The 26,934-nt window shown below is 44.1% G+C and overlaps 1 protein-coding gene across 6 annotated transcripts in view; it reads left to right on the top strand.

The window, feature by feature from the left end:
• The window catches only part of ATG13 (autophagy related 13), a 47,653-nt gene that overhangs the window by 6,047 nt on the left and 14,672 nt on the right, over nucleotides 1–26,934 (top strand). For 2 of the 6 annotated variants that reach the window (XM_019519289.1, XM_019519290.1), the window contains exons 2-11: nucleotides 9,405–9,486; nucleotides 10,575–10,655; nucleotides 11,484–11,603; nucleotides 13,763–13,809; nucleotides 14,812–14,952; nucleotides 16,152–16,192; nucleotides 16,705–16,801; nucleotides 17,123–17,221; nucleotides 17,953–18,046; nucleotides 24,752–24,891. In XM_019519289.1, coding sequence (XP_019374834.1) covers nucleotides 9,418–9,486; nucleotides 10,575–10,655; nucleotides 11,484–11,603; nucleotides 13,763–13,809; nucleotides 14,812–14,952; nucleotides 16,152–16,192; nucleotides 16,705–16,801; nucleotides 17,123–17,221; nucleotides 17,953–18,046; nucleotides 24,752–24,891 — 929 coding nt within the window. In that variant the 5' untranslated portion in view covers nucleotides 9,405–9,417. Of the gene's footprint in view, nucleotides 1–9,404; nucleotides 9,487–10,574; nucleotides 10,656–11,483; nucleotides 11,604–12,413; nucleotides 12,526–13,762; nucleotides 13,810–14,811; nucleotides 14,953–16,151; nucleotides 16,193–16,704; nucleotides 16,802–17,122; nucleotides 17,222–17,952; nucleotides 18,047–21,533; nucleotides 21,633–24,116; nucleotides 24,228–24,751; nucleotides 24,892–26,934 lie in introns of those variants that run through there. The other 4 variants (XM_019519292.1, XM_019519287.1, XM_019519288.1 and 1 more) reach the window with 4 other exon arrangements.

Below are 26,934 nucleotides of genomic sequence, written 5' to 3'. Positions count from 1 at the left end.
ATATAATAAATGCATACATGTTTGTACCTTCGACTAAGTGAAGTGTATATGTGGTGTGTGTGTGTGTGTGTGTGTGTGTGTGTGTGTGTGTATACAGACACACGTGTATATATGGCACAAACTTTTGCTGGCTGAAGCTCACATTTTCTTCCAAACAGGGTGAGCTCTTAGGCCCTGTGCTCCTTACTGCTTCTGGGGAGATGTCATAAGTTTCCTTTCTTTTGTATTGTTTTGTATTTTTAGTCCTAATCCTTTTTGCTTCCTAGTTATGACTTGGGTGTTCAGTCCTTTTAGCAGTTAAGGCAAAGGACACTGTTCTGTTCTGCTGGTGGAGATGGCAAAATTATCGCTGAAGTTAGTGGGAGTGGGAGCAGGCCCCATATCCTGGTCTGGCTGAAAAGGAACATACTGTACTTAGGAAAGACTACAGCACCCTGGCCCAAGAAGAACAAGATGAGTCAGGAACAGGCAGCACAAGCAAGTCATCCCTGACCGACCTGATTTTCTTCTATGATCAAGTGACAGGCCCTGTGGATGTGGAGAGAGGAGTGCATGTGAAATATTTTGACGTTAGCAGGGCTTTTGATGCTGTCTCCCACAACACTGTTATTAGCAAGCTAAGGAAATACAACTAGACAAAAGTACTGTCAGGTGGATACATAACTGGTTAGATCATCATACTCAACCAGTAGTCATTGGTGGTTCAATGTCTAGTTAGATGGGTAGGAAGTGGGGTCCCCCAGAAGTCTGTCCTGGGTCTGGTATTATTTAATATCTTCATTAATGGGATAATTAATTATCCCATTTAGATAATGGGATCAAGTGTACAATTAGCTAATTTGTGGACAACACCAAGTTGGGTGGTAAGACTAGATCCAGAATGACCTGGATAGACTAGAAAAACAGTCTGCAATCAATGAGATGAGATTCAACAAGGACAAGTGCAAAGTCCTGCACTTGGGATGGAGTAATTGCATGCATACATACAGACTGGGGGGGGGTGACTGCCTAGGCTGCAGTACAGCAGAGAAGGACCTGGGGGTTACAGTAGTAGACCATAAGCTGAATATGAGCCAACAGTGTGCTCTTGTAGCAAACCCCGCCCCCCCTTACAGCACCCTGGGTTGTATTAACAAGGAGTGTCTGTTGCAAGTTAAGGGAAGTGATTCTTCTACTCTGTTCAGCACTAGTGAGGCCTCACCTGGAGTACTGTGTCCAGTTTTGGGCCCCACACTTCAAGAAGGATTGGACAGTCAAGTACAGATCAACAAAAATGATCAGGGGCCTGGAAGACAAGTTATATGAAGACACGGTTATTTAGTCTGGAGAAGAGAAGCCTGAGGGAGGTTTTGATAATAGTCTTTAATACATAAAGGACAATTGGCGAGAGGATGGAAATGGGCTTTTCTCTATGACTATAGGGGACAGGACTAGGAGCACTAGTCTCAAGCTTCAGCAGGGGGGATTTAAGTTGTAGATGAGGAGGAATTTCTGATTATGAGGGTGGTCAGGCATTGGAATAGACTACCTAGAAAAACTGTAAACTCTCCATCCTAGGAAACATTTGAGAACTTGTTGGACAGGCACTTAGCTGGGACGGTTTAGTCAAGAGTGATCCTGTCTTGAGCATGGGGCTGGACTAGAGGACTTTGTGAGGTCCCTTTCAGCCCTACATTCCTATGATCACCTCATTGTAATGTTCAGAACCTGGCTGCCTGGGTTTAGCCATATAGAAAAAAACTTGATGAATTGCTGCTTTATCTGAAAATTTGTTTAATCTAGGGCTTCTCCAGATTACTGCTTCTGTGGCCTGGGCTGGAGAAACCCTCCTTTTCCTGGGGTGAAAGAAGACATTCAGTTAGGCCACACTTTTATTGAAGGGTGGAAATACTGTTGGATGCTTTCCATTTGTTTAAGTGGTTACAAAATGATTTGCCTTAGAACATCAAACTTGACATGACAAAGATTAGTCAGATGTGTGGTATATGAAAGTCACATGGGAGGCTTGGGAGAGTGGTTGGAGCTTGGAGATGTAGGTGTTGAAGATTTACTTATACAAACATTTAGTACTCATGGGAAAGAGCTGTCTTTTTCTGTAATAACAGCTCTTCTCTCTTCCCATGCCTTGAGGATGTCCTTTTCTTACCTGACATAACAAATGTGAATGGTAGTACATATAGCAAGGGCATGAATGTATTCAAGGGAATTAAATACTAGGGAGACACAGTGGGTGCATCTACACATGCAAATAATCCAGGAACCGTTTACTTTAGAACAGGGGTGGGCAGTTGTTATGAGCGGAGGGCTGCTTAAGAAGGTTTGGTGGGCTGTCGAGGGTCGCATGTGTAGTCCCGCCCCTTGACAGCTGCTGTGCCCCGTGGTCACCATCTTGGGGCTGGAAGTCCTACCCCTAACCCCCTGACCTTTGCCACTGGGAGTCCCTCCCCACAGAAATACGTCTTTTGGGAGTGAGGTTGCCATTTTAGAACCAGAAACAAACCAAATTATACACTAAAAGTCAAACCTATGATAACATATTTTAATTTTATTACAAAAAATGTTTTGTCATGATTTGTTTGCATAGTTATATATAGAGATGATAGCATAACTAAAAAATAAATTCTTAGTCTTGTATATTGTGGGAGGGGTGCTGGGGTATGTGTATGTGGTGGTGTGTGTGTGTATGGTGAGGTATTGTGGGGGTGTATGGTAGGGTGTGTGGGGGTTGTGAGGGGTGTGTGGGGGAGCATAGGGTATGTTGGGGGTTATGTATATATGAGGGGTTGTGGGGGCAGGGTGCAGGTGTGTGGTGTTTATGGGGTGTGAGGGAGGGTGGGGAGGTGTGGGGACACCCCCATGCGCAGCAGCAGGTGGGCATGCTCATGCCTGGTGGGGCACAGCTCTGGACAGCACTGCACATGGTAGTGAGGGGTTCAAGCTCTGTTGGGCAGTCTGTATCGCTGGCACTCCATACACTCACCTGGCATGAGGGGGAAGCCATGCACACTGAAACTGGCTGCCTTCCCCGCCCCTTCTCTCTCCTGCCATGCAGCCCTGGCAGGGAAGGCAGCCAGCTCCAACACGTGGGGCTTCCCTCCCATGCCATGTGAGTGTGGGGGTGATGCACGTGTGTCAGGGAGTGCCAGTAATACAGACTCGCCGGCGGTGGCTGCAACACTGGCCAGAGCTGTGCCCCACCAAGCACCAGTGCCCTGAGCGTCACCATGTGCTGCTGCTGCCACTGTCTGCCAGGGCTACATGCCTTCAGAGGGACTGTGGGGGGGAAGGGTCCCCACCCACACTCTGCCCACCCGAGCTCTGCACTGCCACTGCCCCCTGGGTGCGGGCTCTGCATTGCCGCCAGCCCCAAGCCCACACGCTGTGCTCCCACTGAGCTACAGCTCAGCCTCTGCCACTTCCCTACATGCTGCCTAGTGCGAGCAGGAGACTGGGAAAGCGGAACAGGTCCCTGGGAGCTGCAGCAGTGGCAGCAGCAGCCCCATCCAGAAACTCTGTGCTCATGAATAACACGTGCCCCCAGCGGCTGGGAGGGCACGGCGGCAATGGCAGGAGCATGGCAGTGGTAAGCAGGAGCTCCTACAGATGCACCGGCACTGTTGGCAGCGGGTTGGGGGCGTGAAGGGAGGTGGGGGGGCCAGCACTGACTGGGGTCAGGCAACCACACACAGACACCACTGGCAGCATCTGAAGCAGCCAGCAGGGATCACTGACCGCCCACAGATGTCGCTGGCAGGCGAGGGGGGAGAGTGGCGAGCGGCTGCAGGGGGTGCACCGCCACACTTGGGGTGCGCGTGCACCCAAATTCACCCCCTGTGTGTGCTGGCCGGGCTGGGCCCATCTGCGCATGAGGATGGGAGTGAGGTGCAATAGGGTGTGTTTGGGGGAGTGTGTGCACGTGTGTACCCTTGTGGTTGGAAGGGCTGGATGGGGCACAATTTGTTGGTAGGTGCCATGGGACAGATGAAAATGCCTGGTGGGCCAGATTCAGTCCATGTGCTGTATTTTGCCCACCTCTGTTCTAGAGTAGACTTTTTAAAATTAAACTGCCCTGGGCATACGTCTACATGTGCAGACATCTCCTAGCAGCAGACTGTCCTGTTCCCTGCAGCCCTGCACCAGGCCCCTGCAACTCTCTCCTAGCAGGGGCTAGAACATAGCTCCCTTCCCCCTGGAGCTGCCTGCTGCCGGGGTGGGCTCCCCCACGGGAGCCTGGGTGGGGACAGTGTCCTCCTGACCTGTCAGCAGGGAGCTTCCAGCCCCTGCTCCATGACTGCAGGGCTGGTAGATCCTTATCTCCAAACACTGACCCCAGAACTGCAGAGCTGGTGCTGTGAGAGAAGGACTGCGACTGTGGAACAGGGGCTGTGAGCTCCCTGCTGCCAAGGCAGTGGGACATTGTCCCTGCCAGGCTCCAGTGGCAGAGCCTGCCCTGGCAGCAGGAAGCTCCCGAGGGCAGGGAGCAATGTCGAGTAAGTAATCTCAAGTAAATTTGCTGCTTGCATTTGCAAGCAGCAAATTTACTTGCGTTTAGAGCAAATTACTGCGCAGTAAGCATCTGCAAGTATAGATGGTGATGCTTACTGTGCAGTAATTAGCTCTAATCTCAAGTAAAGTGTCTCATGTAGATGCACCCAGTGTGTTGCTGTTATACAGCAGTGCTGGCTAAAAGGGTGTTTTAGAGGGAGCATGGAACTGGTAGTAGAGACTTACATGCATGTAATTTCTAACCTTGTTAGCCATAATAATACTCAGAATCCACCAGGCTTTTCCACTCGCTTTCTATTTACTAGATACTTGCCTCAGTTATAAACAAGACTTTATGCTGCCCTAAGCAAGTGCAGCAGTCCTACCTGTGGTCACCCATACTGAGACAGATTACAGGTATTAGTGTGCAGCCAGACTACTTGGATCAGGATGGTGTGGCATGCTGAGACCTGTAGTATCCCCAGGTTCTAGCAGCAATCTAATATTATAAAAGCCTTAGTCTTTCTGTCTGTAATGGTTTATTTGCACTTTGATTGGCTGTCTGAAATAACCAATCAGAGTGCAAGCGGTTGGACAGGAGGTGGTAGTTGTGCTGCCATGACGGTGGCAGCAGCGCTGGCCTCACCCCCCTGTGGCCTAAGGTGACAGTGGCGATGGACCTGTCGGGGGGGCAAGGCCTGGGTCATGGTCCTGGCCCAAAGCGGCGGGGGAGGGAATCGGCCCTGGCCTGAAGTGGCGAGGGGGAGGTGGGGAGCGAATCTGGCTGGGGGGAGGAGTGGAACAGCCCTGGCTCCAGCCCGAAGCAGCGGGGGCGATTGGCCGTGGCCCCAGCCGTGGTCCAAAGTGGCAGGGGGGAGGCAGGGAGCAGCACTGGCCCAAGGAGTGGGGCAGATGCAGGCCTGTGTGCTGTCCATGTCCACGCCCCCCCCCTCATTCTTGATGGGCAATTTGCTAGTTTTAAAGAGAAAGCTTTTGCTTTCTGTCCATTGGTCACAATTTTCAGGCATTTATCAAATTACTAATATACCCCCAGTTGAACAGTTTAATTGCCCCTGAAATGTATATGGAAAAATGTTTAGAGGCCAAAGTATTGGGTGGGTCCTAGCATTTTACTGCTACTTATCTCTTTAGTTCTTTCGCCAGAGAATGAAGGTGTGAAGCTTCTACCTAAATTCTTTAGTTTAATCTTTTTGTATTTGGAGTGGGAGAGATGTGAATTACCACAGTTGTATGAATTTGAATATTGCAAGGAGGACAGACCAGTCATTTGCAGATAAAAGTACATGGTGTTAGCATGTGACACGTCATTACTGCACATATTGGTTTGAAAGATAGTAAAGTAATTGAAAGTTAAGGGAGGGGGGAAAGCATCTGCTAGAGCAAGAGGCTATTGCTAATCTGAGAACATCCTTTTTGAAACTGCTACTTATTCAGAATAATTAAATTAGAGGTTGTGAACCTGGAGTCATAAAGGCACACGGCATTATTTTATTTCTTATTAATACTGTTTGCAATAGTCCCTCAGGCAGGATAAACTAAAAATAGCAGAAGTCAGAGAAAGTATGAACCTATAAAATAACTACACTGAGAAACAGGATGAAAATCTACTGCTGTGAACAGGCTATTTCAGCAAGGTGAAACTGGGTGGGAACTAATGAAATGTTGTCATTTACTTGATGTAAGCACAGGAGTTGAATCTGTACTGAAATACCTCTCTATTTATCTCTCTCTCTATCTGGTAATGAGGTTAAAGCAAATAGTTTGTACTATTTGTAGCTCTTAAAACCATCTTAAAAACTTTTCTCAACAGAGGTTGCAAAAATGTTAGAGCCTAGTTGAAATATTGACATTTCCAGATACAGTGTCAGAGATTCTGATTCAGTCAGCGCTAAGCTACAAATTCCTTGGTCCTGTGCTTCAGTGCAGGTGCTCTGCACTGCTTTATCTGAATTTCTTTTAGCAAACACCTCCTGCTTTCTGTTCAGTTAGAAGAGTACTGTAAGAAGAAAGTAGGTGACTGAACATGATTGTGCATTCATAGATAATATGCCTGTGTACCCTGTGAATGCTGTATTGCTGGGACTAAGGTCTTTTTTTTTTACATGGGGAAAGTTCTACCTGAATAATTAGTGCTCTACTATTATAGTACCCTGCATGGATGTACTTATTAAATATACAAGTGACTTCTTTTCAGTTTAGCTCACTTTTACCAGCAGTATAAACTAAACTAGAAGAAGTGCCCCCCCTTTATTAGAATTAAAATCAATATGGGCATAACTGCATCTTTTTTTTTAATTCACAAATTAGGTTCACTTCCTGTGTAGACAAGGCCTCACTCTAAATAGGGATTGTATTTTGTTGGGTTGACAACAAAACCCATATGTACTGCGGCTCCTGTTCATAGTCACATTTAATATGACCTTTGATAAACAATCATGTCAGTACTTGCCTTATGCAAATGACGATGATGCTTCACCACTGCCCAAACTGTGTAACAGGAGAATGGGCCTCTGCTTCTATTTGTTTTCAAAACCATTTTTGAGGATGAATCTTAGGCTAAAAAAACACCAAAATAATCTGTTAAATATTTATTTAAAAAAACACTTACTATATATAGTGTTGGGAGAGGAGGAGAAGAGAGCCTGGTTGGGAGGCCCTTATTTCTTGTTGCCTAATACTTTTTAACAAAGGTTTTTTGGAGACCTTTTCTGCCAGTTCCCTGGGTTATCCAGGCCCTAAGCTACTGCGGCACTCTGGTTGAGAATAGCTGACTTACAATAAAGGCGGGCTTCTAAAACTGACATCCTGTATCAATCACACATTTGGGGAGCTGGGTGGGAGCAGCCTTGGCTGGTAGGGGACCCTGGTGGCCAGCCTGTCAGTCTAGGACTGCTCCAACCCAGCTCAAGTTGCTGCAGAGGGGCTGGCTGGGGCACAAGGGTGCTTCAGTGTGGGGCTAGCTGGCAGGTGGTCCCTACACTGAAACACCCTCATGCCCCAGCCAGCCCTGTCTGCATCTGCACATGCATTGTGCCAGAGTAAATAATGCTACTTGTGTCTGGCAGTCCTGTCCTATGATGCAGTTAATTAATGTACTCCATCCTAATAGCACCACACATGTCGATGGTGAAATTTTACTGCGGAATGAATTAGTCAACTCCACACTAAGCATCTCATGTAGATGTACCCTCTGTGTTCTAATTTCTGCCTAATTTCTCCTGTACCAGCAGGAAAGAACAAAAGATCTGGCCACTGGGTTAATCATTTCCAACTTGTCGTTCTCTTTTCTGGATTTAGCATTAAGTTTCTTCCATTGTTTACTTTCACATGAGATGAGGTAATATAAGAGCAATGTTTTACTTCATGGGGGTTAGAAATACAAACTAGGACATTGGAACAAAGTGGAGTATCTGGCCTTCCCTGATATCTGGTCGTTCACTAGACAGTGTCCTTTCTTCTGTATCACTGTTGACCCAATTCCCCAGCATAGTTTTGTGTAGCATGGTACTGCTAGAAGTGGCCTCTTTTTTATTATTGCTTGTAAAATCCATCTAAAACCAGTATGAGCTACTTATTAGTCAGTTGAGATCTAAAACAATTCTTCTAGCCACATGTCATCATTAATGATTATATAGGACTTTTCATGTGAGCAGGGTTATTTATCCTTCTTTATGGTTAATTTTTGTAATTACAGTTGTTCCCTCCTCTCCTCCCTCCCTCCTCCCTACATTTTTAGTCAGGTATTTTACGCTTCTGGATATAATAGTTCAGGCAGTTTTGCTTTGTGCTCCTAAAATGACACAACTAACCCACCCCTGCATTTCAGTGATAGGCAGAATCCATAAATTTGTCTGACAGGTTATTTTTGAATAAAAGGTGCAGGAATGTAAAACTACTCTTAAGCAGCAGCAGCAGTAATAATGCTTTGCACTTTTATGCTTTTCAGAGGTGCTGACCAGTCATAAGACTTTGCTCCTGCTGCTGCCTCTTCCCTATATATGTTGGTTCCAGTTTGCAGGTAGAGAAGCTAAGATGCAGAGAGTAATTTACCCAACATCATAACATTAATTAGAAGTCTGACCCACCTGGCTTCCAGCCCTGTGCTGACTACATTCCATTATTAATGTTAGCTTGGCTTCCAATAATTTTTATTATGATTATGAGATCATGCTACATATCTACAAGGAAGCTGTATGTTGTATTACTGTAAAGAGCAAGGGACTTAAAATTTGTGGGGTTCTGTTCTCACCTTGATGAAATGTATCTGACAACTGGTACTTAAACTTGTATCCTGATGAACAATAGCAGTGGAGCCATTTAAAGCATGGAACCGTAACTTGTATTGTACTGGAAGCTGTGCCTGTCAAAGCAAGTGGCCAGTAGTGTAGCCAGACCCCCCATCTTCTCTAGAGGCAGAGCAGCTATATTACATATGCTGAGTTCCTACTAAAAGTGGAGTTGTTGTATTGCAGACCTGGTTTCTTACTTTATTCCTACCAGCCTTTCAGCTTAAAGGGTATATGATCTGAATGTATTTAATCCAACCTTTGTTATGATTGAGCAGACTCAGTACAGGTTCAGGAATGGGGTCTTTAGTAAACTGTCAGAAGAGTCAGGGGACTTGTAACTGTTCTAATTTTAATCTTCCTCTGGGATCTTTTCTCTCTTTGTACTCTTTGCATTGGCCAGATGTATTTAATCATGTGAATTTAACCCCCACAAGTCCTCTGGATGTCAGAAGTTAGGCAGAATGTGTCCTCTGTTGAGTTGGGGTTTTTTTAAGTTCTTTTAAGCTGGCCTTTCATTGCCCAAAGCTTTGAGGCTGTGGTTTTAAATCTTGAAATCCAAGTAAAAAAATTGTGTGACAGTTTCATCTCCCTGCCTGTATTACATTTCAGATTTCTGTATGCAATGGACACTGATCTCAGCTCCCAAGACAGGAAGGACCTGGACAAGTTCATCAAATTTTTTGCTTTGAAGGTAACAATTTTCTTGTTATTGGAATGTGGCCAACACCTTCCAGTCTGTATTTGCCTTCATTGGTAGTGAAGGGAAAAAAACAACAACTCCCTACGGCTAGGCTGACAGGCTTGTATGTCTGTTATTAATCAAAGTGAAAAGAGCTGAAGGTAAATGAAAAAGGAGGATTCTATTTTTACATGATTATAAGTTAAAGGACTGTTTCCAACAGCCTGTCCCACATGAAAACCCAGCTGCAGCCACTGCATGACCCTCCTAATTCTATGCCACTTTCTGTATATGAGATCGACAAATATTGCCTTCCTCAAATAACACAAACAGCTTAACTTCAGTAACATTAAATGAGTATTTCTTGTTCAGTCCTGACTTGCTATCCAGCTAAGTTCTTCTATTGCATCCAAGCCGATGATACTAGAATGCCTTTTATCACACACACTTTGATAACTAAAAACAAAGCCCCTTTATTACAAATAGTTCCTATCCTGATTAGCTAAGTAGATAGATAGATAGTGCAGTGACGAGCATGCTATAAATGCACTGCTGGATAGATTCAGACCTTGATCACCTCTGTGTATCTCCATCTTCAGGCCGAGGTTCTATAGACTTCGGTGGTACTGAATCAAATGCTACATCCCTGGATTATAAAATGTGTCTGGCAAAGAGGGTCTGCTTAAATCACACAACTGTCTGAAACACGTTTACGTACTATTGCTTAGAGAAGAGGTAGTTAGTCATGTTAATCTGATGTCAGGCAGAAGGCAAGGCAGAGTGGCATCTTGTAGACTAATTTAGAGAAGCATAGGCTTTCATGAGCAACTTGTTGCTTCATGAGATGCTAGCGCTGTTGCTTTCAAGAGCTTATTCCTCTTTGAATAAGTTTATAAGGCACCACTCTGCCCTGCCTACTACTGCTTGTAACACCTCAGGTGATTAAATGAGGGAGACTAGCAGAGGCCACTCAGTTGAGTTCTAAACTCTGCTTAACTTTTCTAGCAGTAAGCCTGTTTCAGTTTTTTTCAGCTGCTCCTGAATTGGTCTAGGATCCAGAATGGTAGAAATCTGTGAACTTCTTCTGCTTTCTCTTTCAGACTGTACAAGTGATTGTCCAGGCCAGACTTGGAGAGAAAATCTGTACTCGATCATCCTCTTCACCAACAGGCTCTGACTGGGTAAAGTTACGCTCTATTCAAGAGTGTCATAGCTCTGTCATCTATTCTGAGAATACAGGGGATATTTTCCTATACACTGTAAAAACAATCTGTCGACTAATGTTAATTTTCTTCGCATCTCAGTGGGTATGACTACACGTAAAATTCATGTGACTGAATATACTCTGGCTCAATTTGATCCAGAGTAAACTAGTCCCAATGTCACTGTCTACACATGTGTTTTAAACACAGTAATTTACTGTGCTTCTGGGTACCACGTGTATCTGATGGGACTATCTGGCAGTGCAGTAAATTAGCCTACTGTACCCTAATTACCATGCATGTACAGATGGTGATGCTTTAGTACGGAGAAAATTAGTCTGATGGGCCCAGTATGTATACTGTGGGCCAAATAGAGAAGAGTTATATGATACTCATCAGCAACTCCTATCATATGCTCATGGACATTTTAATTTTTTAGAGGATGATCTCATTAGTGCCTTTCAGTCAGTTTTGTGACTGACTCAGAACATGAATCAGTGATTCTGACTCAGACTGATCTAATTGCTAAGCTTCAAAGGGGAATAATGAGCAACAGGCCTTTGGGAGTGTGAGGAGAAAGGAGTGTTTTGTCTTGGTCCCACTGTACAGAAAAAGGATTCCAGGCACAAGTGAGCATAAATAAATGAAAATCTGGACCAATCTTGGATTTTGTCCATTCTACAAATGTTGCAGAGGGTCTGACTCTAGTCTGTTGAGAAATGGGTTACAAATCTCTTTGCAGCATGTGCCTCCACTGGTTTTCTAAAAGAACCTGAAAAATAAAAATCTGCCATTTCATTTTTGCAGTTCAACTTGGCAATCAAAGATATACCAGAAGTTACTCATGAAGCAAAGAAAGCCTTGGCAGGACAGCTACCTGCTGTTGGACGGTCAATGTGTGTGGAGATCTCTCTTAAAACCTCAGAGGTAAATGCTGAGTCGGATAGAATTCCCACCCGCTCACTTAAGAAATAAGTCACCAATCTAAGCTTTAGGCCCAGAACTTATTCCACTTCCAAGATGTCTGCATGGGAATTGCAGCCTCTAGGCATCCAAGTCACTATATATGATATTAGGTCTATGCTGTACCCCACCCCACCATTCAGTAACTGTAAAACATAGATTCATTATGTGCCTCTGTTCTGGTTTAGAACAATGGTGCTCTACCTTTTTCCCTGGCAGGCTGAATGGGCAGTGCCTGGTCTGACTGGGCTGTATGATGATTCCAGTTCAGCTGCTTGGGCTGGTGTGGTGGGCACCATCCAGCCATCCAAAGTGGGTGGAGGGCAACCGGGTCTGAGCCCAGCCACACAAGCGGGCAGGGGCATGGGTAAGGGTTGTGACCTAGCCCTGCTGGGGGTTGGGGAAGCAGGTGGGGAAGGGGGCTTCTCCTGGCTGACTGGGATAGCGGGGAGGAGCATGGTCCAGCTGAAGCCTGGATCCTCGGGGGGAAGGGGACTCAGTCTGGTTCCAACTGGGTGTGCAGGGCTTGGGGTTTGGGAATTTGACAGGAGGGAGTGTGACCATATTAATGGCCACCGCTCCCCCGCCACCAAATTTCCAGACCCATGGAATGTCCAGTGGGCTGGATGTGATGACTCTGCAGGATGCATTTGGCCTGCAGACTGGAGGTTGAGCAACCCTGGCCTAGAATGATTCCTTGACAGCTAGTCTTGAGCTACCACACATGTTCAGAAGTGAAACAACAGCTACCAAGATGTCTGATTCCCACCACAGTTCTGTGATCCATTTCCATCTGGAAAGTACAGAATTTCTGCATTAAACAGAAGAAAAACCACACCAAGCATCTGTAGCTGAGATCAAGCATGCAGCTCAACAGAGGAAGGAGGCAAGCCCACCCATCTCTTTTCCACTGGTCCACTTGCCCAGGCAATGGGAGGCATGGATACTAGACTCTACCAAATACTGGTTTTAATCCACATCTCCCATTCCTCAGGAAAGTGGTCCAACAACTATGACTATGGGCTGGGCAAGGCTAAGAGCATCCTCCATCCTGCCACTGAGTTACTAGGAGTCACGAGGCCAGAAAGAGAAAACTATAAGATACAGCCTCACTCTGTACCCCAGCGATGAGGACTTTCTGCTAGAATGGAGAGAACCCTGGGTTCCAGCCCTTGCTTGCATGGCTTTTTATGCTCCCAGTGCTGTTTATACATTTTAGCTCTACACCTTCCAGGGCAGAATAGGAGCAGGCTGTAGAGGCACATAAAGCTGCTTATAGGAAAAATAGGAGAGTTTTGCACTCCTCAAGGAGAAACAAAATCAGCCTCTGAAGGCAAGACTTGCAGGGCTTTTTTTGCGTTTTTTGTTTTGGCAAGCAGTTGCTAAGGCTTTAGCAGGCAGAGTAGGATCTGGACCAAGATTATGTAAAAAAAAATGTATCCAGTCCTGCAGTATACTAATATACCAGTGAAACTATGAACATACGAAAAGAGAAAGATTTTTCACTGCAAATCACTGAAGCAAAACACTTAAGACTAGGAGCATGCAAAATTGGCTTTGCTCCCAACATGAGTGAATAAGCTATCCTGAGGTAGGGAGGTACATGGTGTAGTCTATATCCTGCTTTATATGGAGTGTCTCTATCCTGCAGCAGGACTGCTGAGTCCAGCTTCTGTTAACCCATGTACATGAAGAGGAAATAGTGACCCATCTGTTTACAAAGACTTGGGAGCCAGCAAATACTTCCTCTAAGAATAGTGGTTCTCAACCTCATTAGATTCAAGGCAGCCCTCAGAAAATGCCACCATGTAATTTTTCAATCATTTTTTACTAGAGAAAAATCACTGAGTAATTCTTCTGTTGCATAGGACTCAGAAAGATCACAGCAGGTTGGCATGTTTTTGAGACTGGGTTCCCTAGTTTTATCTTGTGAATCATGTGTATGTGTTTGCACACTGAATAGTACTAATATTGCACGGCATCCTGCAACATCCTTAAAACTCTCTCAGAACCCTGGTTGAGAATCACTGTCTTAAAGATGTGGTATTGCTCACTATTAATGTGACATGACGATGTCTTCTTATTTGGAATGAATTGCATTACTGATCCTTTGTCTGATGCAGGGAGATTCCATGGAGTTGGAAATCTGGTGTCTAGAAATGAATGAAAAGTAAGTTCATTCTGAATATTTTCTTTTTTCTCCTTAAAATAAATGAAACAAGCAAATCTTTTTCCCGGCAGGGGACCTGACCTACAGTTGGAGGCACTAAGGGATAGAGATCAACAGCATTCCAAAATGTTGCCAAGTGCAGGTCAGACAGCATTCTAGATAGATTTGCATAAGGGGCCTTTGGCCTGCAACTGGTGCTGGCAAGGCTCTGCTGCAGTTTGCTGTTCTGTTTGGCATCCTGACATGTACTTTACAGTCAGCAGCAGTATGGAGAGAGCTGGGTGGGAAACTATGGGGAAAGAACAGAAAGATAAAATGTTCAACGAAGTGCAGAGAAAACTAATAAGCCTTTTAGGGTACTGGAATTATGTCCCCTACACTGATTCTCAGGCTTTGCTAATCCTTTGGTGTTGAATTAGCTGGTATCCAGTCCAGCTTTTGTGCTTTCCATCAGTTGAACAGATGGGGAGAATGCCACTGACTTGTATTTTCCATTGTTTCTCCCAGCCTCTCTGAAACTGAAAGGTAAGAATTGCCTGATCTTGTTAGACGAGTGGTCTTTCAAGTCAGGTATATCTCCCTTTGTACTTCAGAGGCAAACACTTCCCCTGTACACAATGTAAATGTTGAGTTGTGTTGGGGAAAAGGACCTAGAAATTAATTTGTTTGTGATCCTGTCTTACAATCCATATATGCCGTTACATACGAGATTCAGTTACCAGCAGCTACAAGTGTTAAGAATCTTCCTGAAGTCAGTCCTTTCCAGTGCAAGATTCTTTGGCCTCCTACAGAATCCACTGCTGCAGAAGGCCAAAGAATAACTACTTACTGTGTACACTGGACTGGAGCAAGACTCTGCTGGCCCAGCCAGGTTTGCCATCATGAAAATGTATTTATGCTCCTGTCACTGTAAGTGTCAGGCTACTGGCCTGAACCCTTTCAGTGTACACTTGTACTCTTTGGCTAGGAAGAATAAACTAACTGCATCTGTATACTCTCCAGGTGTGACAAAGAAATCAAAGTTTCTTACACTGTGTACAACAGACTGTCTCTACTTCTGAAGTCTTTGCTTGCTATTACCCGGGTAACTCCAGCCTACAGACTCTCCAGGAAACAGGGCCATGAATATGTAATACTGTACAGGTAATCTGGACTCTTAAAATTTCATTTTTGGAACTAAACCAGTAGGGAAACTTCAGACACAGGCAGTACAACTACCCACCTGGAATTTGGTCATAACATGTGCAGTCCTAGTAAAAAGTTCTAATAAATTACTAGTTATCTGAAACAGTAGTGACATCAGTGTTATAGCTCATTTGTAAGACAGCACTGTTACACGCATTGCTAACCCTTCCCTGAGAGAGCGGGGATCTGGTTTTAAATAAGCATGTCCATGCATGCCTGACTTGTGAACATAATGATGATTACTGCATGTGCAACTGAACAGTTAGATGCATTATTGGTCATTTGGCAGAGTTAACAAAAATATGTAAATTAACAATAAGTGTGTGTATGAATTGAATGCAAGTGCATGAACACTTTCACTTGCATACAGGTTAAGACTATAGTCCCTGGCGAGGGACACTGTGAATCTTCAGCGCTACTTCCTGCAACTCATAGGGTTTTCTTGTAGTGTCCTATCCTAATAATTGAGCGCCATCCTATTTAGCTTGTGAGGTCTAGTGAGCTGAGAGCTTGAGGTTGGGTGATTGCCAGCCCTAACACTTTTACCTTTGGCCTCAGGAAGTCTATTTGTGTAAAGAACCAGGATGATGATATAAAGCTACTGCAAAGTCCCAAGTTCACTGTCATGTTTGGCACAGAGGCATGAGGTTTAACAACATTCCCATTCTTGCCCATGCTGCAGGTAATAAATGACTGTTTTAACAGCATTAAGTTATTGCCTTTTTCTAGAAAGACAAGTACCAGTTCTAGGTCTTGGAATAGGCTGCTGTCGCTTTCATGACACCCAACTCATTTCTGAATTTCCCTTTTGCACTGATGTGTGGACTTATCACTAAGATGGCAGTTAGGACTTTAAAACATTCTGTCCAGGCTCCTCTCCCTGATTACAACTGCTGTTGCTATTGTCTCTTCTTTATTTCACATGGCATGTGTCCTTCTTAAGGAGCTAAATAGACCATTTAGTTTAAAGACTCTTTGGAGGTGAGTCTTCTGGCCAGTCCAATCATAACTTGCCACTTGCGATGTATGCCTTTCTTAAAGGGAAAGGTAGCTCTGACCCATTCACCCTTTGTGGCTTAAATAAGAAATATAGATTTATTTAGTTTCAAGTCCCTGAATAGATTGGGTGTGATGCATGCTGTTTCTCTCTCCTGTAGGATATACTTCGGAGAAGTGCAGCTGAGCGGCTTGGGAGAAGGTACGGTTGGGTACTATATATAAACCAGCTGGGAGCCCCCTTCCATATTAATAATGGTCTTGTTCATATTTTTCAGTCTTACAGGAAACTAGGTACATGTTTTCAGGAGCACTTTTTGTACAGATTTCATTTGTAGAAGGTCTTATTACAAAATGATAGTTCTACTACTTTGACAAAGTTCTGTTATGTTGGTTCAGGACTTGAATACCAAATTCAGGTGCCACTTAACGTTCAGGGCCAGCTTAACAGACTTCAGTGCTATTCAGGATTGAAAGGGACCATCAGATGTATACAGGGGCCACCATAGGTCAGGCTAACAGCAAGACAGATGTTATACAACATATTGCTGCTGTTGTGTTCTTTGGGTCTTCAGAGTTCTGAATGGAAGGATTAGTGAAACCAAATATAGGAAAATGCAATCCAGGGATAGGGAAGTAAGACATAGAAGTAATTAACCTCTGTGCCCACTACAGAATACTACTGAAATTGTTAACCATTCTTCTACCGTGTAGGTTTCCAAACAGTCCGCGTTGGGACAGTGGGTACTCCAGTGGGCACCATCACTTTGTCTTGTGCCTACAGAATCAACCTGGCCTTCATGTCAACACGGTAAGGAAATGTCATCCCCCCAAAAGCAGCTTCTTATTAAATACTGTTAAACCCCTTCATTCCCTGAGCTTCTTGCACTTTCCCCTAGGTTTTTCCAGGCTAGCTTAGATGGTCCCCCACACTGAATATCCTCCTGGATCTATATGTCTTGTAGATGGGGAGTATCTGGGTCAACCTAAGCCAGACTACAGAAAGTCAGATTACTGGCTGAAGCTTGGTGCTCTGGGTCCCCATTGACAGATACTGGGTACCACCAGTAGGAATGCAATAGAAAGGGAAAGCCAGCCTTATCAATAACACCATTTGCTTGTTGCATTGCAGGCAGTTTGAGAGGACCCCACCTATCATGGGGATTATCATTGATCACTTTGTGGACCGTCCCTACCCCAGCTCTTCACCCATGCACCCCTGCAATTACAGGTGAGGAAACACTAAGTGCAGTCACAGGCTATAGGTGAAGGCCTCACTGTGCCTAAGTGCAATACAGAGCCTTCTCTAACTCCTGATGATTGGGAGGGGGAGGAGGACTGTAGGATCAGGGTCAGTCTTATTAACAGTTGAGCATATGAGGAGCATTTTCCCCATGAGACATAAAAGCTTGAGTGCAGCTAGTCCCAGGGGATTCATGTTGTCAAAACTTCTTGCTGTAGTACTGGTTCATATGGTGATCAAGATGCAACTTTTTTTGTGGCAATGGTGGAATTTTCTGATTATGTTATTGGAAGTAGTGGCGTAGCAGTTGTCTTTACAGGACACCTGGTATAGAACCCATGCATGGAATTTGCCACCTCTCTTGATTCTTGCTATCATGGTTAAATTATGTGCAGTGGCACAGTTTAATATGATTGGCAGTGGTTCTGCAAATGCTGCAGCCAATAGTACTGCTTAGTGTATCAGAACCTTTTTGGTAAAGAATGAGGAAGCACCTCTTCCTTCTCTAAAGAAAACATCTGGAAAATCCCAAAGTCAGGAGAACTTAAACTGTTCTCCTCAGCCCTGTCAAAGAAAGAGTCAGAACCCCTTCAGAATTCTGCTTTCAACTCCACCCAAATAGTCTCAGTCCACCTGCAACTTCTGTATCTCGATACTCTCAGTATTCCTTTGTCTTCTGAACCATTCCCATAGTGAAATGTCTCTCTTTACTGCTGTAGAGCAACTGCTGAGGACAATGTGGCAGTATATCCATCAGTGGAAGACTCTCAGGAAGTGTGCACCACTTCTTTTTCCACTTCCCCTCCATCCCAGGTAAGAGAAAATGGGCTCTTTCCACTCCCAAAGACACATGGCACAATTCCCTTCAGTGCAACCTGGTACATGTCTTTTGAATTAGCAGCCAGGCAATCTAACAGCAGTAGGCTGGGTTCAATCTGTATAATTCAAATGCACTATAATATTAAATGCACTGCACAGACATTGCTCCCCACTGTGTGAAACCTAGACAGTTATTAATTCCTAGAGCTGTGTGAAGCTTCGGTTGCTGATTCAATTCAGTGAAGATTTGGTCCGATACGGTGGCCAAATCTCCGAATCAAATCGGAATCCTCCAAATCGATTTTGAGAGATTCGGAAAAATTCGACAATTCGGACATAGACACAGCTTTAAATGTTTTTTCTACATACCTCAGGGTACCAGGTGACTTGTGAATGCTGCAATGCTGGACCAGATGGAGCACCCCACAGGAGCACAGGGGGGTCCCCACTATGTTCGGGAGCAGACCCAGAAGTGGACTAGAAGCACTTCTGCTCCACTTCTGGGTCCACTGGGGAGCGTGCTGGGAGGCCCCTCCACACCCCGCCAGCTTGGCGACTGGTGTCTCCTGGCTCTGTGGGGGCACCCAGGGTCCCCCAGCGGCCAATCACTGAGCTGGGTGGTGTGGGGGGACCCCCAGCGCGCTCAGCAGTGGACCAGAAGTGCTTCTGGTCCACTTCTGGGTTCACCGCCGAGCACATGGGGGGGCCCCTGTGCTCCTGTGGGATGCTCCATCTGCCTCAGCATTGTAGCATTCACAAGCTGCGCCTGGTACCTCAAGGTATATAGAAAAAACATTTAAAGTTGCATCTATGGCCAAATTGCTGGTTCTTTGAATCAGCATCAAATCTTCAGATTTGGATTTGGCCGAATTGAATCAGGACAGTGATCCAAATCAATGAATCAAATCACTGTGCCTGATGTGGGGCTGAATCCAAAATGAATACGGTCCATTTTGCAAACCCCTACTAATTCCTACAAGACAGTTCCTAATTCCTACAAAACTCTAGGGAACTGCAAGTAATGATTTATGAAGAAAGATTAAAAGAGCTAGTTGGGCTAGGCAGGAATTGAAGGAAAGTATACTAGTCTACAAATAAAGGCACATCACAAAAAAGGAATAAAGTAAGATGAGGCAAGGCAGTATAACACAGAAGTAACAAGCTGCAACTAGAGGGGAATGCTCGTGTCAGGAGAACCTTTATCTCATTATTGAGTATTATTGCAGGAAAGGAGTGAAAATCCCATCACCTGGGACATGTAAAATTAGACTAGCAACAGCAGTGAGTACCTGATAAGAAACAGTTCCACGTTAGGTCTCAGGGTGTGAATTCAATATTACCTAATTGGTCTAGAGTTGATCATTGTCACCCAAAGTATTTTTTCCCCATGAAAAGGCTCTAATTAAAGCTTTCATGGCAAGTTGTAGATATTGAACATTTCCATTTTGATGACATTTAGACAGCATTTCACAGAATCGCAAGGTTGGAAAGACCTCATGGTTCAGATAGTCCAACCCCCTGAACAGATGCTGGTTTTGCTGTTTCCACCCAACTTCATGTATTGACATCTGCATTTTCTAATTAAACAGTTTTATAAATGAGGAGAAAATTGTCATACTTTTACCTGTGCCTTGAACAACAAGAGAGAAAAATACAGAAGGGAATCATTTTGAACCTTTGCAAAATGGAAACTTCAATATCTCTTCTCCATTTCTCTTTTCTGTGTGTGATTTCTATAACTGTATCTTAGAGTTTAGTTTTTGTAGAGCTATAAAAGGTCAAGAATGTTCAAGCTAATTGTCAAACCAAACAAAAAGTCCCGAGCAAGTTACAGACAGTTTAGAGGTCTGTGCATGCATGTGTGTGTGTATGCACATGCACATACTCATGAGTGCATGAATGCGTGGGAGCAAAATATATTTAAAATGTTCTGATTTGAATCAGTCTGCCATGGGGTCAATTACTGCCTCAAGGGAATTGGTCCAGTTGAAACCATTAGTGGTTTAATCTGGTAAGTCTAGAAACAAGCCCTTTTTCAGAGGTACCTCTTGAGATTCACTGGTATTGTGGGGACAGGCATCTGGCAGTAACTAACCAGTCAGCCAGTGCTCATGGTAAGTCTGAGAGAATAAAGTATTTTGTTCTTTGATGTCCAGTACAGGAGGCATACTTATGGCTGAGCGAGCCCAGTTTTCTGCCCAATAAAATACGATGAACTTGTACATACTGAGGAAATAGCCACTGATTTTTCTTGTAGCCAGACTTAGATAACAACAACAGTGCTAACTAAATATATGCAACCTGATATTTACCCAGAAGGCTCAAAGCTTTCTTGTCACTGAGGTAAAGCTGTCTGAAGTAATCAGTGACTCAATTCATGAAAAATACTAACTTCTCGTGTAACAACCCCATGGTTCGTAGTTTACCCTCACAGTAAGATTAAATATAAAGCTACCCTCCTGGCCAAAGACAGTTATTTGGGGGAAGGGAGAAAAGAAACTCTTCACTCTTACCTAAATTGTATGAATTGACTTAAGGCTCGGATCATACCCTGAGTTTGGTACATGGAGTAGGCCCCCCATTGAAGTTGTCATACATATGCTGTTCTTATATCCCATTTCCCTACTGATTGGGAAGTGAGGCCTAACTACTCGCTGTGGGTCTAGCCCCGTGTTTGTCCAGGGATTGGTGGCGTGGGAAAGGATAAACAAAATCTCCCCTCTTTCTAGCCCCTGGAAAGCATGCTTACCTCCTGTAGCACCTTCTTCAGAACATGCTGTGGTTCAGGAAGACAGACCTGACTAGGGTTAGCACTTGGTAATGAGATTGGTGTAATTGGCTTGCTAAGGAGGAGGCACAGGGACTCCCAATGGATGGCTCAGCCCTTTAACATCAGACAGAGGATTTTTAGTGCTAAAGTGCTAAGTTTCATTCAAGCAACTACTCATATTGCTCAATTTTGTGTAAAATGTAATTAGGTCATGGTAGAGTCTAGAGGGCTCTGGTAGGGGGGGCTGCACAGTCCTGCACAGACATGCTCCCCAAAGCACTAATTATTCTGGAAAACTAGTAACATAAACGGGAGACAGTCACAACATAGACAACTGGTATGTGCTTGGATAAAATTGAGTCTCGACTTTTTCCGACAGCCTGCCTTTGTTAACTGGCCAGTAGTAATACTAATAAGCTGTGGAGCAGAGCCTTTGCTAGTTGTTTTATCATAAGTTATCTTGAGACTCTCTAGTGTTAGCTGCATTGGGAGTGGTTACTTGTGGGACACTGGAAAATACTGGGACAACACTTTACAAACAAAAGGGATTTGCCAGTACTGAGAAATTTGTCTTACATTAAGTTTTGACTGCTCTAGCCATAGACTTTTGTCATGAATGTTCAGTTCATCCAACTCTCTTCAGTTCTTCTCTCAAGTCCTTTTCTCTTTCTTCCTTTCCTGTTTCCTCTGTATGTCTGTGTCTGTGCACAGTGTGTTTTTACTGTCACTAAGGCACATTTTCAGACCCCTCCTCCTGTGGTGACGGACACCTTGAAGGTCCCTATGATGGGACTGGGCTTTTCACATCAAGTGAGTTCACAACAGAAAAATTATTATATGGCCTGATAGTACTTTAACACACAGTAAGCTGCAAGTTTGACTCCTCAGAATATGTATTGAGAAAGTCTGTTTGCTATTTCCTAAAAAAGCTGGTCAACCCAAAATGGAATAAGCTCTTTCTGCTTAGACTGGTTTGAAAAATCTGATTCTTTATACCTACTTTTTCTTGAAAAGACTATTTTAAGTATTCTTTCCATTAAAAAAAATTGTATGCAACACTTCCAACCCTAGTAGTGAGCAGCAGCCCCACAAAAGCAACCATTGAACCAACTGAAGGGGAAGGGGAATAACTATTGCCAAGCTTTCTTAGGGGTCTTGATTGCAGCAAATAAAATCTTCAGATACAGCTCTGTCAAGCTGGCTATGGTCTTGGGAAAGCTGCAGTGTTCTCCACTTTTATGGGGTGGGCGGGTTAGCACACTGTGACACTGGAGGCCATCTAGCAGAACAAGGACTACTCTTGATAGGCTCTGTATAGCTTACCTTTGTCAGGAGAAAGGAGGAAGAGAATAGTAAAGGCAAAAGGTAAAAATAAATTGCATGTTGTACCTTCAGAGCATCCTTTGATATATTTCAGTACACACGTCAGGGGAAATTCTGGCCTAACTGAATAAGGTGTTTTCACCTCTAGTTTCAGTAAATCTTACCCATGGACTCTTGGAGCCAGGTACTTTTCCACCTATTAGGTGCTTAAGTGTTGTCCTCTTCCTGTTAGAATCTCTGAAAAACTGTAATCTATTTTTCTAACACACACTTATCTTACTCTTAAGGCTAAGTCTCAGAAAGCAGCAAGGAGAAGGAGAACTATGTTGCCCACGATTACATTAATGGTTTTTCACAGACTCAAGCAAGATGGAATAGGATTGCATTTAGATGCCTAAATCCACTTAAGCATCTAATAGGTCAACTAGGATCTGGTCTTGAACATCAGGAGATGGTATTTAAATGTTCTTACATGAGGAGCTGTTAGCTCCCTTGGACCTGCATGTCTGATAAGATTGCTCTTGCTGAAGTGTTAAAATCCAGTCACATAACTTAAAGTCCTACTCAGGTTTTTTTTGTTTTGTTTCTTGTTTGTTACAACTAACATGAGGACTAGGAAGAAAGCCATGTCTGCTCTCTATTTTTGTTTATTTTCTGCATCTCAGAGCATACTGTGTGAAGTCAGGTTTCTCTCATTTGTGTGAGTCTTTCAAACAACAACATGTGGGAGAGAGCTATGATAAAACAGGAACATTTTATGATGAAACTACAAAATTAGCAAGAGACCTCACAGAGATGAACAACATAAAGCTACTTTTTAACTCTTAAAATGTCTAGATTTCTAGATGATAGTGCCTGTGTGTCAATTTGCAGTAGCTGAGATTATAGAGATATTCACGGGTGCTGGTGTGGGGTGGGGAACGTCTTTTTAAGTTGAGGAACTGTCAAATCATTTCAGTGAGGAGCAGCCTGTACTGTTCTCTGGGGATTGTAGGTCTTCACCAGGGAGAATAGCACAGGATGGTACTCATAGCAACATAAGAGTTCCAGGGAGGGGCCTGGTTATACATCCCCTGGGAAGCTGGAAGAGGCATATTACATATGCGTCTAACCTTCTGTGGAAAGAGACCACCTTGTCTCCAGAAAGGACAGAACCAGATGTGTATGTGAGAGTGATCATTTCAGAGTCCAGATCTGGTCTGAACCCCCTCCCCCCCCCCCGCTCCTAAGATTATCTTGGAAGAGTCATGTGGTCCAGAGCTTCTAATAAAGAGCTCTTTAACATCAGAAAAACAAATGGGTAGTCCCATTGATTCCACTACTTGTGCTTCTGCATAAAGGGAGGGAGGAAGAGAGGGAGGTGAAGTGGCTTGAGGTAGGTTCCCCCCTCTGGGAGCTGGCTTTGGGAAGAAATCTCCAGTTCCTTAGCTCCAAGTCTCTCTTTAGTTAACAACTTGGACATCTTATTTGTTTCCCAGCAGTAGTTGGCTTCCCTTAGAGGGGGTGTTCTCCATTCCTGCTACAGATTTCACAGTAAGCTTCATACCTGCTCAGTGCACAAAAGGAAATTATTTTGAAAAATCTGAATAAATAAGTGGCTGCCTTAGTCCCTTCTCCACCGTGCAGTGTAGGTACTGTAATGTAGGCCAGGCCTTCCCTATGCTCCTTTGTGGTCAGTCAACCTCTTCAAGGCTGCTTGCCATCTACTAGAAGCCGGTCATATCACAAGGCCAAGCCTGTTTTGTTTCCTTTGTTATGAGGTGGACTATTAAAACCAAAGCTCGGCAGTTGGTATCTAGTGAAAAGTGTTCAAGCCACCTTGTCACCCTATAATTATGTTCTTGTGGCTCAGATTTCTCCTATTCTTCACCGAGTGATTCTGATAACAATTCAGACTGTGGGACTTTTCCCCCCTTCCCTTCCTCTCTCCTCTTCCTTTTCCCCTTTTTGGTTTTTTGTCTCATTTCTTAGCTTTCCAGCTCTCGTCTTTCCTATCAGCCTGCTGCCCTGGGAGTTGGATCAGCTGACATGGGGTATCCAGTAGTCTTTGCTGGTGGCTTGAATGCTGCACATCCTCATCAGGTACTTGTAGAGGTTGGGAGAATAAATGTCACTGGCATTGTGGCCAATGAGTATGTTGCATACACAGCTAAGAGGGTATTGCATGCATTGGTATCCAGTTAGGTAAAAAATGCCAAGGTAATTAAAGAGAGCATGGAGCTAACAGAGGGACCAGAAAGTGGCTCCACAGTGCACTTGGTTTCACTTGAGCTAGAACGTTTAATAACGCTTTTTTCCATAGGAATAGAATGGAGAACAGCATGAGGGCCAGAGTTGTCTGCATAGGAAAAAAAAGGCATTGAATGCAATGTAGATAGAAACAGCAAGGAAGAAAGACAAGATCTTGTGAAAATCTCCTTCTGCTTGACTTCCCCTTTGGCTCATTGTCTAGTAGTTACTGTTTTGTTTTAAAAAGAGTGTAACTAGAGTCTATTCATGACAAGCTGAAAATAACTTATTCCCAGTATAAGAGAACACACTCTTGTGTTGGAGCTTACTGCTGAACCACTTGATATTGCTAACTTGCTCATTCTTTTCCACCCCAGCTGATTGTGCCAGGGAAGGAGGGTGGGGTGCCCCCAGTTCCTAGCCAGCCACCACATGCTACTCAAGCTGACCAAGAGAGGATGGCAATGTGCACCCCTTTGGATGGAGCCCACTACTCAGCAGCTACTCCTTCCAGTAGGTAGGTCTTGGTAGGCAGTCCAGCATATTAATAGCTTATCTATTCCTGTATGAAGTAGAAACGTTTAAAAATTAACTTTTAGGCATTCAAAAGGCAGTTTTTACAGTTGGATTTAACTGTGGAATGACCAGCCAGCAACTGTCAGTTTTTTAGTTTCCCTCAGCTCAAAAGCCATAAACAATGATCTGTTAATCTGCTTACACTTTTTGGCCTTGCTCAAAATATCAGGATACCTTATGTTATACTTTAGTGCTGAGACAAGTGCTGTATCATTCTTGCTAATTGTGAAGAGCAACACAGGGTAGCTTTAACAGTGAGTTTTGAACTTTCAGAAGAAGTTTTGTTTGACTTGCTAGAGGCATCAGACAAGTCTTTCCAACTGTTAAGAATAAACGTCAGGTACAAGAGTCCTTATCTAATAAGAATGAAACAATGCAGCTTTAAATTGCACAAAGTCATATCCATGTGAACCAATGAAATCCAGGTTATTTTTAAATATTTCTTCATCCCTTTTTTGTCAATTGTCTCCTGTGGTTCCATCTTTTCTCCTGGTCTTAAGCTATTTGTTATAAGACTTCTTAATGAACTATTCTGCTTAGTAGAAAAAATTGCACTGTTGCTCTTGTGGCAGACTAGTCCTATGCTGAGTCACCTGCCTCACTGTGCCCGATCAAAATCCAGGCTTCAGGTGCCTCCCCTGAGGCACCTCTGTCCAGCTGACCCCCCTTCCAGGAGCACACCCACAAGCCTGGGGTAATCGCTGCCACAACCTGGGCCTTGGTCTTTGTTAGGACTCTGTGTAGCCCCAGGGTACACAGACCATGCAGACCTTGGGGCTGCTTAGCCCACCGTGGTATTTTGGGGTGCTATAACAGATAGCTTTATTGATCATCAAAGAGGGAGAGCCTAGGGTATAAGACAGAGAAATATCAAAAGGAAAAAAAAAACACTTTGAGCAAAATAGAATAGGTTTCTTGGCCTTTTGATACGCGTCTAGATTACTTCATTCTAAATTACTGGCTAAATTTCAGGTAAGTTACTCACAAGTTCATCCAGAGACTGATGGAGCTCTAGAGGCCTTTTGCTTGCCTCAGTATCCCATACGATGTCTGACCTGTCCCAAAATGGAATGACCCCTTTTTAAAACTTTTGTGACCCCATCACTACATCCCAACCAGAAACAGGGGCTACATGATGCAGACCAATCCTTTTAACAGCCATCGGCATCCTCAAGTTGTGGTGGGGGGACAGGGTCATACAGGTATTTTGGTGGGAACTAGGACAAAGCATCCTTACAGCCCAGCTCCCCTTAGGTGACCAGGCTCAGTTGCCACAGCAACCAGGCAGTGTGCAGAGGAGACAGAGGGAGTTGGGCTGCCCCCTTACGGAGGAGAGGCAGACTGAGGATGATTTCTTCACAGCTCCCTCCTATACTCATTGGGTAATCAGTCGTGCTCAAATAGTGAAACCCTGCCAGAAGACTGAAAACCAGAACTTTTTTTGTTAAAGGCTCTAATTACTTGTGAAAAATCAGGTCACAGGAGTGACTAGTAGCCACACAGTGAATTAATCATATTGATTGCTATAATATATTGGAGGGGCCTGGGAAATTGAATGCATTCCAATTCCTAACTACATCTCCTACCAAGTAAGACATCCAAGACTGCTCAATTACTGAAAGGAGTGATTGATTATGATTGACAAGAATGCTTTAGGTTTCACTGCAGCTTATGAAACATCCTTTCCTTCCCCCAGCAACCTTGTGCTGCTATAAGACTGAGGTTTTTGGTCCTACTACATAGGATGGTGTTTTCCCAGTGTTAAATTGAAACTTGCTCCACAGCTTTCGTCTCCATTTGATACAGGTAGCTGAGTAGGAAGACTTTGTCCAACAAAGGCAGAGATGTTTTAGGTTTTGTGTCCACCCAACACTAAAAAGGGGACCCAATAAAAGAAACCAAAGGAGTTCTGTGAAAAAGTGTACTTTTTTTTTATCTATCTTGTTTGAGGAGTGAGGTGTCAACCCTTCTTACTTCTCCCCCA

The sequence above is a fragment of the Gavialis gangeticus genome, unplaced genomic scaffold (genome assembly GCF_001723915.1).
Source record: "Gavialis gangeticus isolate Ggan-Ray unplaced genomic scaffold, GavGan_comp1, whole genome shotgun sequence".
In the NCBI taxonomy this organism is placed as follows: domain Eukaryota; kingdom Metazoa; phylum Chordata; order Crocodylia; family Gavialidae; genus Gavialis; species Gavialis gangeticus.
This window is presented reverse-complemented; position numbering and strand designations above follow the sequence as displayed.